Below are 21,273 nucleotides of genomic sequence, written 5' to 3' on the forward strand. Positions count from 1 at the left end.
AATTAACTATGAAGACATAAAAATACGGATATTAAAATGTATACTCATATAAAAATGTAAATAATAATGTACATATAAAATAATCAATTCGTTGTAAATACGTATTAGTTCGGATAAGAATACTTTCCAATAGCTAAGGTGCTAAAAATGATGCTAGTTATAAATATAATTGTGATTATAGTTTTGTAAGTTGAAATTTAATTTCAAATAAATGTAATGTGGTTTAAAAAATGTTACTCAATATATAAATTAGTAACAAAACCGTGCATGTTATAAGTTTTTCCATATAGCATATAAAATGATATCAAATATCTGCAAATATGTGATCGAGTGATGAAATAATTTTTATTATAAAAATAAATGTTAACTAAAAACTATAAGTTATCACCATGTTATTGTATATAGTATTACTGTGAAAAGAACGTGTTTTAAAACACGAAATTTTATAGATTTTGCATAGAAATAGTCACCAATACTAAAAATTTAATATATTGTTCATAAAACAAGCTCTGTGTTTTTTATTCAGTGGATAATTTTTTTTCACAGGATAATAGTAAGGCTACAGGATACATCAAAATTAAAAATAAAATCATCAACTTGTGACCAAAAATCAGTATCATAAAACAAAATTGGGGTTTTCATACATCTTTTATACAACTGTGTTAATAAACGAGAAGTGTGAAGAAAATATAAGATTACAAGGCTTATAATCACATTAAAAACAAATAACATTCAATCTATGCAAGCAATTAAGCAGTTCGGGTAAAATTTCAAGTTTTATTAAGGAATTTATAATGTATGAGGTATAAGCTTTCACTTAATTTAAGTTTGTAAAGGTTAATTGCATATAAAATGAATAACAGCAAATGAGAGCTTTTAAATAAAAGATTAAAATTATTGATGTTTTTAAGCCGTAATCATAAAACATATCGAAAAAAATGTGGTATAAATATATTTAAAGCACTAATGTTAAATAATTCTTTGTTAGTGCCACAAAAAGTTACAATATGTTTGTTTTATTTATATTTTAGTTCTAGTATGTTAGTAATTTTTTTATTAATCAAAATATTATTCATTGCCAATTTGAAAAAAAAAACTAGAAAAAAGCTATATAATTGATTTTGTTTTTTTGCATATCATTTAGTTCTTGAGAGTTCCACACCATTTTCATATGTATTAAATTTCAATGTTTTTATTCATTTTCATCTATTATCTAACACTTGTTTATAAAATGGAAAGTTCCAGTACTTTGCTTTAAGGCGTCAAGCTACAGACCACAATTTTACAATTTAGCTAAATATTTATAAAACTCTTTTTTCAAAATACTAAGCATTCACTGGACTAAACTGAATGATTTCTACAATCTATCTACTAATGATTATTAAGGGCTTGTCTCTCAAGAAGATCAAAGTAAATTCCAATAACATTAAATGTAATTGCCTTGAAACGTAAAAAATTTCGTTGCTTGTTAAATGCTTAACGATCGAGGTGCCTAATGAGAACAAGTAATAAATGATACGACTCAATTACCTCTCGATATCATTCTGATATATTAATACACCCGAGGTGCATTCAGGTTTAAGACGCTGATGTCGACTTTCCAAGTATGGCACAAGATAATTATAATGCAAAAAGAAAAAATAAATATTTAACTGTGATCCAAGATCTCTTTTTTTGCTGAAACAAAATATGGATTTACATTTTTTTGGCGTACGCTTAACAGCGTCAACTTCAAAAGACTTTCCTACAGTTTTTTTTATACACATTAAACAGCAATTACAACTATCTAATTGTAAGTGTTAAGTATTTCACAATTGTTATTATACCAGACAACCCAATAATTGACCTTTCTAATTGTGATATAATTTATTTTTGGTCTATAACGTGAAACTGCTTGATATTATTGATACCCAAAACGGTATGTCAAATAGTTTATGTTAATCTCCATATTTTAATAGATGGAAAAATAGTTTTATTAATTAAAATACACAATATAAAAATAAAAAAAATAAAACAAAATTAAAAAAATAGATAAGATATCTAAATTATTGTTCTACAAGACTTTATGAAAATACAACACCACTGATGAAATTATTAATTTATTAACATTTTTATGCGTTCTCTATACTAATTTGTGAACATAACAATACTTATTTTATATTCCTATATAAAATATACATAAAACAATTATTTTCGGTATAACAACATTGTTATTTTTCAAAGAATAATTTTGTTCAAAAATGAAAGAATTATTAGCAACATGGACTTAAAGAATAAAAAAAGACATTATTTTTAAAGAAATTTTTAAAGAGAACATTATGTTATGTTTACAATGGTAACATTGTTATATTCGCATTATGATAACATTATGTTATATTCACAAATTGATATAAAAAACCCACAAAAATTTAAGTAATATTTTAACGAATAGTTTTAAGTGATTTTCAAACAGATCCGCTAATATGGATTTGTACTTCTCAACGTATTTTTCAAAATGCAAATAATTAAGTGTTAAATGTCTCTCCATTAAACGGTTTTAATGTGAATACCAAAAAACGTATGTGTATTGCGCAATCGATTTTACTATACATTTTCTCAATGGATTACGGTCTAAATCAGTCCGAGCAGTATACTTATCATTATTTATTTTTGTTTTGTTTCTACTTTTTCGGGTAGTTTTATGTGCAATACGATATCTACTATAGACGATCCCAATTCGCATTCGTGCTCGTATTCCACTCCCGCCAAAGCCGATGACTTATGCCCTGTCGAAAATCCCCCAAAGGACTACTACTACAGCCTTTCGGTGGAGCTTTGGCACGAAATTGGGGACGGCTTATGCCTTGCGAACGAATATTTGAAAGTACGATCCTCAGACTTATAGCAAAAGTTCATAAATTACGATAGCTAGATGTGAAAAACCATGTAAACTTATTTTAAAAATAACAGTTATAAAAAAATAAATAGGATTATATTGCATGTTTCAACACTTCGTGAAATTACTTTGGAGTTATATTATTGATTTCCTATTTTCTTAGCCCATAAAATATTACATTAAGATTTATGTAAATAGTATTTATTGAGGCTAAAATAAATTAATAATATATATTCAGATAAAATTTAAATCTATCAGTATAAATCGCGTGCCGTTCTATTTGCTGATTAAAAATATTTAGAACGTAGCATTGCGTTTATTCAATTACAGAAACATTATTAATGTCTTCATTGTCTTTCACAATAATAAATTACTTAATGAAATAATTTATAATATAACCACAAGGGTTAGCCAATTACTGAATAAAACAAATACCAGCTATTTGTTATTTATTATTCCATTAGAATAATTAAATATGCAGATTGCCAATTGGTACACTTTCAACAGCAAATTGGAATGATTTATGATCATTAGGCAACAAATTAACAAAGAATAAGTAGATCGAACTGTTGTGTATTAACTCTAATTAAGATTGCGTTATACATATTTTTCAAATATTTGAGGTTAAATCTTATTGTTAGACGATATGAAATTTCGTCTTTTCATTCGTTCGAAAGCAATGTCCGTCGCTCGGCTCGAAGTCGATGAATAATGCATGTGCGCCATTCCGGGACAGGGAAAGCGCGCGCCTGGGTGTGGCCTCTCAACGGCCGAGTGGGAGCCTCGCGCCGCAGAGGCGTGTTCCGGAACGTTCCCCAAGTTACGTCGATAGCGACCGCCAAGACTGCGACTATACAATACAATTCAGTCGCTATCCGAAAGCCGAGTCAGCCGTCAGCCGTCAGACGTCAGACGTTAGCACACGCGCTCAGCCGACCAGTCATGTTGGTTCCGCCGGACATGATGGCAGCGCAAATGCGTATGGTTCATCAAGTGAACAAATATTGCAACGAACGAGTTCAAACTCGAAAAGGACAAATAAATAAGACAATACAAGAAGTCTGCAGAGTTGTGCAAAATGTCCTCAAAGAGGTCGAAGTGCAAGAGCCGAGATTCATCTCCTCGCTCACGGATTACAACGGGCGTTATGACGGTCTCGAGGTGATATCGCCGAACGAGTTCGAGATTGTCATCTATCTCAACCAAATGGGAGTACTTAATTTTGTCGACGACGGAACACTGCCAGGATGCGCGGTGTTGAAGTTGAGCGACGGCAGAAAACGCTCGATGTCACTCTGGGTTGAATTCATCACCGCTTCCGGGTACTTGTCAGCCAGGAAGATACGATCGCGATTTCAGACTTTAGTGGCACAAGCATGTGATAAGTGTTCATATAGAGACAGCGTAAAAATGATAGCTGACACCACAGAAGTAAAATTACGTATACGTGAAAGGATTATAGTGCAAATAACGCCGGCGTTTAAATGTGCAGGTCTGTGGCCGCGTTCAGCGGCGCATTGGCCAAGTCCCCAAATTCCCTGGCCACATCCTAATATTGTAGCCGAAGTTAAAACCGAAGGATTCGATATGCTTTCAAAAGAATGTGTGGCTCTCCAAGGAAAAAATTCTGCCATGGAAGGTGATGCCTGGGTATTAAGTTTTCTAGAAGCAGAAAATCGCCTCTTGCAAGGCGGGTGTCGTCGTAGATGCTTGAGCATACTAAAAACATTACGTGATCGACATCTAGATTTACCCGGCAACCCAGTCACTTGTTATCACATCAAAACATTGCTTTTATACGAATGCGAGAAGCATCCTCGAGAAATAGAATGGGATGAATCGTGTCTCGGTGATAGAATTAATGGAATTTTCCTTCAACTAATCTCATGTTTGCAGTGTAGGAGGTGTCCACACTATTTTCTCCCTAACTTGGATTTATTCAAGGGACGATCGCCAACGGCTCTTGAAAATGCTGCCAAACAAGTTTGGAGGCTAACGCGGATTATGCTAACAAACACACGTTGCTTAGAAGAGCTGTGACAAGTCAAAACTGTTTATCTATATTAAACAAATATAAATTCCAGTGATCCTATTTAAAATTATCGTGTATTATATGAGTGTAGATTAGAAATACTGTGACAAGTGATTTGAAACGCTAGTTATATTAATTATAAAAACACAAAAAATAAAGACAAACTATATGTTTTTTGTGTGAGATTGTTTTATATATATATTTCATATAAGTGTGGATATCATTAGGTTTAAGACCCTTACCGAGGCTGGTTTGAGTATTGTATATTATATATTTATTAATTTATAAGACTTTGCAATAGAAACCTTTTTGTATGATGTCGTGAAAAAGATATTAAATTATTTATGCTCGAAGTACAATTCTGTTTCATTTTGATAACTCATTTTCAATGCGTATGTAAGATTTGTTCATGTAATATAATTCATACTGAAAAACATTGTCCGAAAAAATTATTCATTGAGTCGGTGATGTTTCAGTTGGCTAAAAACTTCAATTTGCTTCGCGACGGTAAAAGAAATTATATCCCATTTCTAACATTCTCATTATAACAAATTATCAACAAAATAAACGAATACTGTATGAATTTTTTTTTTCGGTACCGATCCAAAATAAGCAACATTTTAAATTTCAAACTATAATGAAAATTTTATTAACGGTTTTATGTGCAAACTTTTATAACAAAATTTTTTGTTAGAAAATATTTTTATGTCTACGACTACGACAACATCGAAATGTAATTGATCTATATATTTATATTTAGCAATTTAAAACAAGTAACAAATTTGAATATCGAACTATAATGAAAATTTTATTAATGGCATTGTGTTAAAAGTTTTATAACAAAAACTTTCCTATTAGTTTCATATTAAATATTTATGCCATATAAAAACGTGAAAACGCCAATAAACGATTTGTGTTAAATTTTATCTCCATATTCAACGTAAATGTTTCAAAATTAATAATATAGAAAAACCATATTAAATGCCAAAATTGATATCAATATCAAAATAATATTCAGTTTTAAAGTAATATTTTTCTTCTTATATATTAAATAACCTAATTATTATTTATAAATTATATCAGATGATGCTATTAGTTAAGAACTAACACGGTTCAAACTTAGAAATAATCATATTAATATTTAGTTTCTCTGTTAATATGGCAGTCACCTTCATAATATCCAATTTAAAAACATTTTATTTTTGCTACGTTTCTATGTTAACATATTTATATTTAACGCTTCAATATTGTTCAATTAATAATATATAATAATAATTAATATTAATTCAAAATCAAAATTATTCAGTTTTCCAAGCAACATTTTTCTTCTTATATTGTAATACACTAATATTAATAGAAAATAGAAAATTATTGTGTATGATATTTTGTTTGCAAACCAATTAATTTATTATTACCAATAACATCAAAATCGAGATTTGAATGGCAAAATAATGAAACACAAGAGCAACAAAAAGGACTTGCTTTTTAATACAATATTTAATGTTTCTTAAATTTTACGTTTTTGTTACGTTATAAAAATATGTTACGTTTTTAAAAATATTCTTGATAAATTAGAGTGTGATACATAGTTTTCAATCTAATTGATTAATTAACGCCAATAACACTAACATTTAGATTTCAAATAATACTTGCTGACAATAGTAATAAAAAAATAAAACACAAAAGCAACAAAAGGTTATAATTTGCATTTTAATACAATATTTATTGTTTTTAGAATTTTTCTAAAATCAATTTCATTAATGACATAAGGCAAACGAAAACATGTTACGTTTTTTAAAATGTGATACTATGTTTTCAATATAGTTAATTTATTAACGCAAATAACACCAAAATCGAAATTTTACTAACTCTTCTCAATCCGTAGTAACAAAATATTGAAACTCAAGAGCAACAAAATATTTTTATAGTTGAGATTTTTTTCCATAATAATTCCAAACATATTATGTGTCATAAAAACGTCGTGAATATAAAAACTGACTTTAATGGTATAAAGATCATTTTCTTGTCGTAAAATGCGAACACAAAAGCTTACTTAAAAATTAACAGACGCCGGGCATAAATCACAGATCGGACAGCCTGTGAGACTTTGTATTTGTATCGAAGAGAAAGAAAACGCGTGCGCCCGATCCGTCGCACCTCGCACATAGTCAATTCGATATTTTTTCATTTTTTATTATATTTTATTATATTATTTACGAACCTATTGCACATTCGAACTGGTTTGTTTATCTATCCGTCTCGATCGTTAAAATCAACTATAAAATAAAAAGTCAGATGAAAAATTCCCGTTACAGGTAGGCGTAAACCGATTATTAGTTATGAAAAACACAGGTAGCGACCACAAAAGTCAGAGAAGATCTATCATCGCGGATAGGATGTTATAATTGATACGTTAGATGAGGGATTAAGACGAAAATTAACACCCACGACGTAAACAATTATATCACAAAAAATAATTAATAACTCGAATCCTTTTAGCCTGAGAAATGATCGAGGTGCCAGCGATTCAGACGAATGAGACATATATTCGATCCGGAGTTCTTATATTGAAATATTATTCAGTATTCCTTGTAATCGTTAAAAACATTATTATTAGTTTTATATCAGCGAGTGACAGTTTTTTTTCATAAATTAATATATTTTGACATCTACTGATTATAAAATGGATGGATAGTTGCTGTAACTATTCTTCTACGAGAAAATTCTATAACTATTGTTCATTATTTCACAATTAATCATTTTCTGAAAAACATGCAGTGTAACAACTTACCCCGAATTGGGGCTAGTTGCAACATCTACTGGGGCAAGTAGTAACGACATAAAACGACAATAATTAAGATGATCATACGTCCCGGTTTGGCCTGGGATTGGCCCACCTTAGCAATATTTGTCCCAGATTTAGAACTTTTGTCTTGGATTGCCCCGGTTTTTCGAAAAGTAGTAGGCAAATTAACAAAAATTATGAAAGCAAACGAAGTGCTAATTTTTCAAATTATATATAAAGAAAATTGAATAGAATTTTATACAAAGCTCTAAAGCGAAAAAAACATATAGATAAAGTATTACATATAATCATAATAATAAAGTTCTTACTAAAAGTCCTTAATTCCGACTGAAAATAATTGATTCATATAAAAAACGTTTTTACTGTATACTTGAATATCAATTGTAATTCTAAAGACCCCCCACCCCCTTCCCCCTCCCTGTCTACTAAAACTAAAAATTGCCGTCCCGATTTTGAATTAAAAAAATCTGGTCACCTTACAATAATACCTCTGATAATTTATTCTTTACTCATTTTTTAAGAAAATGAACTTATTTGTAGTTCTTAAATAGAACATAAATTAAAAGTTATATTAAAGAAAAAAGAGACAAAACTCTTGATCAGTTTAGATATAATGTATGTTTTACGCACATTTTTTATAATTTATTCAAGTATTATAATTATAAACAACTTAAATACGCGTAATATATAGAATTACCAACTAATCACCTTGAATTTTATTAATAGTCTTCAACGCCGAATTAATTACCCTGCATTTATATAACGTAGTAAAAACTGTGGTAATTTACTCATAGATATATAATTTATTTTAAATAAATTAACAAGAAAAAAATAATTATTACCAGGCCAAATTAAGGAATACATGAATATGAAATTTCATTTCAAATAAAATAGTAGATCGCTATTATATTAGAGTGAAATATTAATGTATATTAGAAATACATAATTAAAATACTCTGACGACTTGCTATTTTTAATAAGATAAGCGTAAAAATCCACAATTTGTTCATACGATTTCTGTTTTTATCGCGTTCGTCCATTTTACATAAATTTTCATCTTTTTTCTTTAGAAGATTTAAATGAAATCAAATACATTTTCGACCATTTCACTGACGAATCTACATAATATTGAAAAATTTATGAAAACACAAAATATTTTGTGCCATAAGATTTTCTGAAAAACATTTTGAAAAATACTTGAAATTGAAACAAAACTAATGGTGCATTGCCTTAAGGCAAATTCCGCACCGAAAATTATAATTTTCAAGAAGCATTATATTTTTTTGAAAACTTTGAAAAAAATAGATATTTGAGAATTTTGAAATTTAGAAAAAATAACTTTTTTGAAAAATTTGATTTTTTTATATTTTAAATTTTTTGAAAATTTTGAATAACACCCTACGGGAAGTTAAAAATTGAGAGTTAAGAATATTTTTTGCCTTGGTTCTTCATCCACTTGAGAATTTTTGACAATTTAACTCATTGTACATATTTGCTAATTGCTTTGTCATTCATAAAGAATAATTCTGAACTGATTTATCGTCTATATAAAATTCGCACAACAAAACAAAAAAACATACCAAAAAAACGATATTCAGTCTTGGAACTTTTTTTCACACCTCAGAGAACGATTTTTCACTATATTACTACATATTAGAAAACTGAAAGTAATCGTTAATTTCAAAGTACCATCGTCAGATTTTTAAAAGCCCAAGAATTTTTTTAAATGGAGTACAGCGGGACTTAAAGATCCGCGGGTAAAAAGTCCCAGTTTCATTATCTCGAAAACAAGTAGAGAACATAAGCAGAGGAAACATTATGTGCCATAGTATTGATTGAATAATGTAGCTCTTATTTTTTTTTTCAAATTATTGCCAATTGTATAACATAATTTTATTATTAGTCGTAATGTTTTACATTAATATCAGTATAATATGTTTTACCGAGTCTAATTATAAATATAAACATGTACCTAATTACATGAATCCCTCATCGGGGCCATTACGACCCGAGGAACCGTACAGTTTTAATTCCGCAGTCTTACATAATACTTGTATATTAATTTTAATTAATTGCTTTATCGTACAATGAACAATTTTAATGATGAAATGTAAACTCGATTATTACAGTGTTCGTGTATAAAACGTGAAATTCCCGGAGCTGGGCACGAGGGCCTCATGCGGCTCTCATGCATATATGTCAAGTTATCAGATCTCGAGTCACCGGGAGAGGAATAATATTGTCCGTGGCGATTGAATTTATAAGGAGGTCCTTTTTACCAATTAACAGTTCTTTTTTAGGTGACATGTCCCATAGTTTTTGTTTTTTTCGTTTTTTGGTTTTTGTTTTATTACGTCTTTGAATCATTTTCAAGACATGGGTGATGGTGGAGAACATTCCACAGGGGTTAGAGGAATTTCGAAGCAATTAAACATTTATTTAAAAACAAAAATGTTTACATTTTTTTGTGTTTACGTACGTTGGCTGAAGTTAATTCAACAGTATTGTATTTATTTCGAAGGCAGGTTGGTGAAAAAAAGTTTAATGCTATGTGAAGAGCAATAATCTGTCTCTTGGTACTAATCTACATTTGCACTATAGGAAAATGTAAAAATGCTGTTTAAATCACGAAATCTAAGGTTAAAACCAGCGTTTCGGACAACCTGATATCAAGCAGTACTATATTATCCATAGATAAAAATATGATTCTAAGTAAAAAAAGCCTTTCAGGTATCGCTGCATTTATGTGAAAATATATCATGTGTCAAGTCTGGCCGTCTCTATTAAATAACGCTGATCTTCTTATTCATTATTAACACTAATGATCTCTCTCTATATCATTCTATATTAACTACTGTTGTCATATTCATCTATTCATAGTCGTTTTATATAGATCCATACTATCATTCATACCAACATTCATACAATACAAATGCGAAAAATTTCAATAAAAATATATATCAAACTTAAGATAACCAACCCTTGGTTAAGTGATTAAGAAGTTTCATCGCAAAAGTTCATAGATTTTGTAAGTTGTAAATATGGAAATTACTCCACACCAACCAGAAAATATTTGGACGTCGAAAAAAGTGAAGTATCAATACAGTTGTAATATATTTCAAATATATTATTATTATTGTTATTACTATTAATATGTAAAATTGCATTTCCTACATATTATTCTTTTTTATGCCTATGACATGAGCTATTGAAAATGTATTTCATTACACTGATTCAGCCGTATTTCCGAAACGGCTGGACCTGCCTTTGCCGCATATACACATACACAAACATCAATTTTTTCTGAGCCAACATATTCAGAAACCACTGAAACGAAAAGATATGCTAAAATTCTCAATTTCAATTTTTGGACGATTACAATTACCTTACGAAAAGTTAAAAATATCTATTAATTGTCTATAATCAAATTTTTATCAAGGATTACGATGATATGCATAAATTCTAAACCCATACAAGATTTTTTCATATAAATATATCAATTAGTTAGATAGTTATTCATTTCGCTAATTAGTCGCCAACTTTTGCCATTATAAGCGCAAATATTAAAAATTACGCCTTATAAAACGAATCACGATAAACGTAGCTTCATTACTAATTATGGTTATTTGCAAGTGTATGATAGAAGTATATAATATTTATGTATCTGCATGTTTCCAGACTTGCATGTTAGGTATATGAGGCAAACTCGGCTTCAGAACATTCCCATATATGTACAAGAGTACTCCTTTTTCATCGTCCGACAATCTATTGCCCCTTTACAACAATTTACAAAACCATTAGTAATAAGCCTATATCAGCCAATTATTGATTTAGATTTGAACAAAACAGAATAATCAAGGGGTAGATGCATGGATATCAAATAAACTTCATACAATAAAAATATCGTACAATTTTATTATAAACATTTCATTCAAGATTTTACTAAAAAATATATACATCCATTTTCGATACGAGATGCTTGTGATATATTTGTACATAATCAATACAATTTAATCGTGAATCATGAAATTGAAGTGATCTCTTCCTCTGGCGCCACATAGAGCACGTGATTCAGTATTCAATCGCCTCCTTTGGCCATATTGTATTTTTCGAGTTGATATTAATAATAACGCGGGCCGAATTCATAAATTTTCAGTATGTGAGCATTGCAGAAAAAGGATATGAAGAAATGAAGAAATGAAGAAATAAAGAAAATAAAAATAACAAACAAACGATAAATGATCCATTAATCCGTAAATCAAGTTACATTGTTTTTTCTGCTCGGGCAGAGTGCAACAATCAACAATCAATAACAAAAGCCGATAGTTCTTTACGAGAGACGATGCGTCAATGTTGAGGTTATTAATTGAGTATAACAAAGAAGAACCAGATTACAGGAGAATTAATTCGCCTTTGCCTGGAATTCGATTGAGATATAAAGCCGTTTACTAGCCAAGTGGAAATGACAGCCGCGCGGCTCACAAAGAATGTCTTACAATGCAATTCAAACGATAACGGCCCCGGACACACTTGGCAATGCCAACGATTACATTTTCTCGCAAAACACTTCAATATCTATCTGCTATGTCAACAAATACTAAAACCGATAAGTTTTCCAACAAAAATATCGGAAAATATGTAAAATTACACGAAAAAATTACATCCAAAGCGCAGTTAAACACAAGCGGGATTGATAAGATCCATGGTGCTCTTATTACATGCATGTAAAATTGATAAATTGAGGAGCAATATTTTGAGAAAAATATTAAAAAATATTTATATGCATTGCAGAATGTTGCAATTTTAAAATAGTACACTTTAATATTAGAGTTTAATATAGATACTTTAATATAGAGTTTTTAATAAAAAAAATATCGCATATGTAAATTACATTGGAAAAGTAGGCTTTAGAAGTCTAAACAAGGCTTTAAAAAATTATTAAATATATTTATATGTATTCTAGAATGTTGCAATTTTAATATGATATGCTTTAATATGTCTACTGAAACCACAAATACTAAAATCAATAAGATTTCTGACAACTAAAAAGTACATCCAGCGCGCAATTACCTACGCGTAGAACTGATAAGTTAAAGAAGCACGGTTTTAAAAAATTATTAAATATATATCTGCGCTTTGTAGAATGATGCGATTTTAATACAACTTACTTTAATATATCTACTATCACAACAGATAATATAATCGATAGGTTTTATAATAAAAATATCGGGTAGGTAAAATAATATGAAAAAAGTACCTCCAAGACGCAATTACGCGATTATAATTTATGTCCATTATAGAATGTTGCAATTTTAATATAAAATACTTTCATATGTCAACTAAAACTTATAGGTTGCTTAACAAAAATATCGGTTATGTAATCCTTTATAAAAAAGTACCTTATACAACGCACGATCATTAGAACTGAAATCCTATATAATATATCAACATCAAATTCAATGTTTTACATAATTTAGATCATTTATTGAGCTTATTATTAATAAGCTGAATATTAATTAATATTAAGCCAATACTTCTTCACTAAATACTATTAATATGCAATATTGGAAAAATCATTATATCTTGCTAGAATCTATATGCATCTGTGGTGCGTGCAAACGCGAATAATTAATGACCGAATATGTGTACCTTCTCGTTTCGCATTTCACGTAGTCTTATATTATTTTTTTCTCTCTTAGCGTGTTTAAATATACTTCGTGTTATATAATTATTATAAAAAATCAATTTGCCGCGAAGATATACCCAGAGAACGCGCCGTAGACCCTCATTGCCAAAACTGCGTCAAAACCCTCGAAAAATAGTAAAATAATAATTGTGATGGGTATGATAATGTAATGGGTTTTTGTAATTGAAAAATAGTTAGTGAAAGGTACTTACAATTTGTTATCCGGTTATGAAAAATAAAACTATCATCTATGCTATGAGGATATCTTATCATATCACTATAGGCGCGGGGCATATTTTTCAAAACTTCAATTAATTTTTATAATTAAACCACTTCTCACAGGCCTATGATATTTTGAACAGTTCGATTTGACTATGAACTCTCCTTGAGGTTCTCCTTGTTAGACACAAGTTTCTTTTTTTATATTAAAAGTAATGGATTCCGTAGCAATATTATTATTACTATGTGATGACTTTAAAAATAATCAAATAAATATACGTCATGGTCGATATTTCCGCCGAAGAGTTCGTCAAAGTACCTGGAAGTGCGTGCTCAACCTGTCAACGTGCATTATAATTAGCGATTAATAATACGACGCCTGTTAAAAGATCATTTAAAACTGCATTTGATGTGTATCATCAAGTTTTTAGATCCCAAAATGAATGTTAATTTATTTGTATTGTCAATATACCCACATACACATACATATATCGTTTAGTATGCACGTTCCAATTTATACAAAATATAAATAACACATCTCGCATCATGATCCGACATTATTATTCCGATCTCCTAATTAGATTCAATCTCGGAGTATAGAAGAGAAAAAAAGCCTGCGAGGTATTTGTTTAATATTCATTTAAATTAATGTTGAAATTCATCATATATCGCAATAAATAAAAATAACTACTGCTCATAAATATTAATATGGATAGGTACGCCTGGGGTGTAAGCGGTGGACACGTTGGTATTCGGCCAGAACATGGCCAGAACACGGACCAGGTCAGTTCGTCGTCTGTGTATCATCAGACAATGAGTTCCTATAATATCCATGCGTGTGTTCTCTGTTTTCAATGTTTGTTTTATTGTTATAATAGGCCTATCGTTTTTCGAAACGTTATGTGAGAGTTGAATACACTGCACATCACGGGGAACGATAGCATACATCAGGCGCCGTATTCAGTAAAGTTAAGCCAAATCACAATAAGATTATCATAAAAAAGTAAATTAAACTAGTGCTTGCATCGTGCTATTTTTTGAAAAAAAAAATAGCTCTAAAATTGTTTAAAAATTTTGTAAAAAAAATAGACTTTCTGGAGAATTTGGATATTTTTTCCAAATTCTTGAAGTTTTTGAAAAAAATCGACTAGCTTAGAAAATTTGAACATATCCAATATTTCTTGAGAATTCTGAAACCCATTCAAGTCGGTTGATCCATACTGTATACTACATACGAAAATGTAGAGAATATTTGTTTGAACTAAATAAGTGAACTGTAAAAACATTATAAAAATTGGTACGGAACTCATAAAAATAAGGACAAACATTGAGTTTATTATTAAAATCCCCATGGAATAACAAATAAATCGATGTGCACATGGTTATAATAATCATCTTTAACGCCTAAATGGCAATTTTTGGTCCTGCCATTCAAATGTGATGCTCCTCATCTCCGAAAAAATGAATTGCCCTTTTGCACTCCAATCATTCAAATTGGAGGCTTAGTTCTCCCAAAAACTGCAATTTTTCCACATTTAGCTCCGTATCTCAAAAAACGACTGAATCTGTCCTTGCCAAAAACTAATCAGCGCGTCTCCTTATCAATAAAAATCGATTTTTTTAATCATTCAAATCGGTTGATTCGTGCTCTCGGAAAAAATTAAAGTGAAAATGAATATCACACAGATTTGAAACCAAGAATCACTGATTTTAGAAAGAAAATTCTATAAAAAAATTGATCAAAAAAAAAAGAAAATACAACTTGGAAAACCTGTATCTTCTTTTTTGACTGAGATCTTATTTATCAACCTACCACGAATTGGTGATAGGGATTTAAAATATAAATTTAATAGGTAGAAACATATTTATCTCATAACTAAAATACATAGCTTTAAGAAATATTTCAAACTATATTATTTTATCACTATGAACTGACCGATAAAATTTTACTTTCGTATTGATTAGAGTAATTACTGTTATACAAAATTTTAAGTAACTATTATTAATAACTTTAAGTTATGATTATTATTAATCAATAAATGTATTTCATTTATTACGATTAGAGAAAGTCCGTCCAATTGCAGAATGAACGTCCGAATGATCATGAGCGATCAGGCAGCAAGCATCAGGCAGCAGGCACGGTTCACGTTAAGCGAGCTGTCAGGCATCAAAACGCCCACCAGGGCACGCACACACGCTCTCGCACGGGGCACGCATGCGTGAACCGAGTGCCAGGGGACGGAGACAGGGGCAGGTACGAGACGTCCGTCATAACATTACTTAGGAGATGCAAAAAAAAATTAAGATGAAGATAAAATTTGCTAATTGTACCAATTTTGTTCTATACGAAATGTGAGATCTCATTCATTTATTTTGGGAGACAATCTTTTAACTTTTGTCTAACAGAAAGAAGTCCAGGTGCGAAGCCGGCAGTCGCTAATAAAGTCTATACCTAAAACTCGAGATAAATTCAGCCTTGCTTTAATATTAACTTTCCGTAGGGTAAGTTATAATAATCGTCCAGAATTCAAAAATGAACAATTTTACATATCTTCACGTTTTGAAGGTTTTTGCACATTTTGGCATACCTTAGAAAAAATTGATGTGTGTGTTGTGTGTATGTATGGATACAATTTGCTCGTCCACGTTTTCGAGAGCACGGAACAACCAATTTAAAATATTCAAAAATCATTCTATTTCTATTGACAAGAAGACGTGCTGATTAGTTTTTGGCAAAAGTCGGTCCAGCCTTTTCGAAGATATGAAGCAAAAAGTGCAGAAAAAAAAATTAAGTCTTTGAGAGAATGGAGCATCCAATTTGATTGATCTAAAACACATTCAATTCGTGATGATAAGGATTAGTGGTTACAAGTTTTTAGCAACGATAGGTCCAGCCGTTTCAGAGATAAGGAGCTAAAAGTGCAAAATATTGCAGTTTTTGAGAAAACAAAATTTTCAAAATTTTAAATTTTTCCAAAACTAAAATGTTTATTTTTCAATTTTAATTTTTTTAATATCAAAAATTTTTTGGATTTTAATTTTAACTCTAACTAAAATTCTAAAACTCTTTTATACACTTCAAATACCTAATTTTAACTTTGCCATTCAGTTTATATAATTATTAGAAATATGAAATAAGATCCTTTGTTCTAACTCCACTTCATTTAGTTGTGTTTATTTACTTTTCATGTAAATAGGTGTAAACGTAGTCTAATTTATAAGCTCTTATATTTTGTCTATAAAATACGAATAATGAAAGTTTCAATATTTATAATGATCTATTAAAAATCATTCAATATTCTTCGAATATTTCATTACTGTATGGGAAGTTCCAGCAACTTGCTTTAAGGCATGATGCCATGCACCACTAGTTCATGATAAGTATGATCATATCTTTATAACACAAAATTATTCAAGCCACATAATCATTATAGTTTAGATAGTCTTTATCAAAATTAATAATTAATAATTAATAATTAATAATTGGTGCAAATTGCCAAAAGACATCAGATCTACGAGGAGTTTGATTTATGTGCCACCGTTGATTAAATAAATGAAATTATTACCTAGTGAATAGCATTGACATAAAAATCTTATGTTTCAAAATAATATTCCGCAAAGGTTTTATTAGAGATGATATGCCGAATAAAATATAAAAAATGCAGTATAAGATTCATAACAAATAATGTCCCCTGGTCGTTTTGAGAATCTGTGGACTAGAAGATCACATTAGACAGCATCGTTCTAATATATTAACTTGTAAAATTATACATCCCACAGCATAAAATGGTCAAGTTTTTTTCATGTTTTATTCTCTGCTACGATCGATCTTTTTGGGGATATGGATGATACCAGTATCGTACACGAGATCCAAGTCCCTGTATCAGTATCACATTAACCGAATACTCTGTCATCGAAACTTAATGGGATTCTCCCGTGCTTGACGAGAAACAAGAAATACTTCGGGATTATGATATATTTCCATCGTCTAATCGCTTCACAATCGAAAGTTGCGAAGAAAAAAGTTAAAGATATGGTATAAGATTAAGGACATTTTATGAAATTGATCACAATTTATGTAATAAAATATTGATTTCTTAAATTTCAGAAATTCGTCTCAAGAGTAATCAAAATCTGATTTAGCACTTATTATTTAGCCTAATGTTTTCAATTTCATTTTATTTTTATTTTGAAATAACTTGCTTTACTTAAATCAATTATTATAAGTAATTTAACACCTGATCCTCGAAATCATTTTCTTATTATATTTTATATTTAAACCGCATAAATCATAGCACATATTCCGCAATATCAGAATGAAACATTAACAATCATTAACCGTATCCTTTCATCAGCTGGCACATTAGACGTGTTCTAAATGTCAACGATATTACAAATCTTCTAGTTCATTTCATCTGTTTGACTCTGACTGACTCATAAAAATCTAAAAAGCGAAGTTAGTAAATTCTATGATCAGACAAGACAAAATCAACATTGAAAATGAGTCTGTCTAAAAGAGTTATTGTCAGTGCCGAGGCAACTTAATGTTATAATCATGTAACACGTATCCGCTCATTTACATCAAACGATCATTGGTCGTTAGCGTTAGCATTACATGCGCATACATTTTTATATTTACTCACACGAGATATAAATATAAAACTCTTTTATTTGAAAAAAAAAAACAAATATAATCTCGGCAGTTTTAGTAATCATAGGCTGAATTTCAAAATCATTGAGTTCATGGTACAGAATCATAGACTAGGTGTATATAGGCATTTTGTCTTAAAACAATTTACATGAATATTCATATGTGTAAATGACGATTTAATCAATAACAATTGAGATCGAGCAATGTTAAAAATTTTGATTATAAAATAAAAAAATGGTTCAGTATTTTTGCTAAAAATGTTGACAAAAATTCTGCACTTTTCTGCCGATTATAAACTAAATTTTTAAACATTTAAAGCGCAGTTTGTCATGTGACTTGTGGAAGTGGATATAAATAATTTGAAGAACAAGCATAAACATTTCTACATCTTCAGACATTCCATTATTCTCAATTTTCATCACCTTCTACGATTTCATTACAAGTGTACGAGGTCGCAACTTAAAAAGCGACACCGATTTTTTTGTCAATGTTTGGAAAGAGACGCCGCAGCCTGTTGCATTACTTTCTAATCTCGAGCAGCCGCATAAATCTTGAGTAATCTATGAAACTGTCATGAATGCACCATGTGCCGCCACAATTATCTAAATGAATCTTTGTTCATTTTTTTTCAAATTTATTTATTTTAAAGTAGTACTTTGGGCCAAGTGCCGATTGTTACCTTCACTAGAAGAACAGATATGAGTAATAATCAACAGCAATAAAAAAATGGTCAAGTATGTATGAAAAAAAAAATCAAACAGAATTTTCAATTCAATAAATAATGATAAATCTAGAAAACTTGATATTCTAAAATATATAATTCTAATACGCAATTAGGTTTCTGAATATTTCTATAAATGTGGTTTTTACCTAAATTAATATTCCACATAGAATAAGAAAAAAATACAGTGCTATTTAAAATTATTTATTTTAGTTAGCCTTAAACGTATATTTATTAAGAAATGATTAGGAACCGATTGAAATATTAAGTGATTGATTTAAAAAGAGGAGAATTTATAATTGATGACGTAATAATGAAATAAAAATAACAAATAGAAAAAGAGGAGAATTTATAATTGATGATGTAATAATGAAATAAAAATAACGAATAGAACTGCCCTAGGGCAGGTCCGTTATCTTGGTTAAACTCCAACTCGATCCAGGAAAGAATAGTGTGAGAGGTCTCATATCCTATTGTCAATTCACACCGAAATGGTTTATTTTTAATTAAAAACATATTTTTCATTCATATTCCAAGTGAAAATTGATATCACCTAATAATATCAGGTTACCCAGAGTGGGTGTTTGAACTTACAAGGTAGTTCGCTTAACCGTTACGCCTGGGATTATTGGTATAATTTCTAAAAACTACCCGGAGTTTATGTTTTTACCAATAAATGCGATTGATTAATTAACTTCCCGAAGTTTATGTTTTCATCAAAAAATCCGATTAGCTAATTTTATATTTTCTCGACGTTTCAAGCCATTCTGAATCGAATGAGACCAAATTTGGAAAAAGTGTGTGTGTGTGTATGTGTGTATGTGAACAGATTTTTTGCCGTAAATCGACGTTTTCTCCCAAATGGCTGGACCGATTTAAAAAATTTAAAAGCCATTTGATGTATCTCGATGAGGACTAGCGTTTCTGAGTTTTGTGCGACGATCGGCTGAGCCGTTTCTTTGTAAATTGCAGAAAATTTACAAAGAAACTACGTTTTAGCCCGCAATTCTGAATCGATTTTGAAAATTTAAAAACCGTTCGAAAGATATTGGTTGGGAATCGTGCTGATAAGTTTTCAGAAGATCGGCCGGGTCGTTTTCTTGTAATAAAGTGTTGAAAAAATTTTTTCGACGATTTTTATTATTATTTTTTTGACAATAGATACCATAGTCTTCCAGATCATACTAAAATATTACGGCCCTACGACAACTCGTTTAAAATTTGTCAAAGTTTGCAAAAATTGGTATGGTTTTTATGGCATTTGTCAAAATTAGAACTTTCATCGACGTTTCCTCAAAAACGCCTGAACCGATTTCAGAAATTTAAAAACCATTTGATGTATCGCGATGAGGATTATCGTTTCTCAGTTTTGTGCGACGATCGACCAAGCCGTTTCTTTGTAATTTAGAAAAAAGTGTTAAACATTTAAGGTCATTCTACCGAATCGATTTTAAAAAATCAAAAACTGTTCGAAAGATATTAGTTGAGAATGATACTGATTAGTTTTAGGTGAAAATCTACCGAGCCGTTTTTTGTAATTAACTGTTGAAAAAAAAATTTAAGCCAATTTTTATGGAACTTTTTTTGGCGATATATATCATGGTCTTATAGAACTTACTAAAATATTACGGCCTTACGACAATTTTAATTTTAAAAATTCATCAAAGTTTGAGAAAATGAGTAGTTTTTTTTGACGTTTGTTAAAAATAAAATTAGATGATTTAGTTGGTATAACGATAGTGTACTTGGTCTTGAACATAATAAACCATTAAAGTCCTACGGAAACTGGTTTAATTATGATTATTGATTAATTAAAATTATTGACTTTTGAAAATTTGCTTTTAGAAAATACTCCGACCGGGTTAACGTGTTCGTTCGTTTTCAATTATGTGTAATAAATCCACTCGGAATACTTCTAATCACTCATAAATTAATTAATTTTTTATTGATTAAGTCGATTATTTACACATATCGGGAAGTTCATGTAACTTGCCTCAAGGCTAAATATCAATACCGACTAGTTCTGAATCGTTTGCTACCAAAATAAACAAAATGCATGTGTATCTTTTCAAAATTTTGGAATTTCAAATTTGATGTAAATTAAATTACATATTTTTATAAAGATCTAATACGAGTTTAGTGTCACTTCCTACATTGACCTTAATCAATTCATTGTTAGTATGATAAGGTGTGTTATCAGGCGAATCGCTGATAATCGCGATTTTGTGACTCCGTTCAGTGCAAGTGTCGCATCAGTGTGCGAACGGTCTCACAGGTGTCTCG

General features: G+C 30.0%; 2 protein-coding genes across 2 annotated transcripts in view; one reads left to right on the plus strand and one right to left on the minus strand.

The window, feature by feature from the left end:
- Positions 1-21,273, minus strand: part of LOC113377787 (neurobeachin-like) — a 287,948-nt gene that overhangs the window by 32,499 nt on the left and 234,176 nt on the right.
- Positions 3,818-4,915, plus strand: LOC113377785 (protein mab-21). Its single transcript, XM_026618205.1, has one exon. The coding sequence runs from the start codon at positions 3,818-3,820 to the stop codon at positions 4,913-4,915; it is 1,098 nt and encodes a 365-aa protein (XP_026473990.1).

This window comes from Ctenocephalides felis, unplaced genomic scaffold, assembly GCF_003426905.1.
Source record: "Ctenocephalides felis isolate EL2017-DRISC unplaced genomic scaffold, ASM342690v1 CF-g0.4_SCAFFOLD_01886, whole genome shotgun sequence".
Lineage (NCBI taxonomy): Eukaryota > Metazoa > Arthropoda > Insecta > Siphonaptera > Pulicidae > Ctenocephalides > Ctenocephalides felis.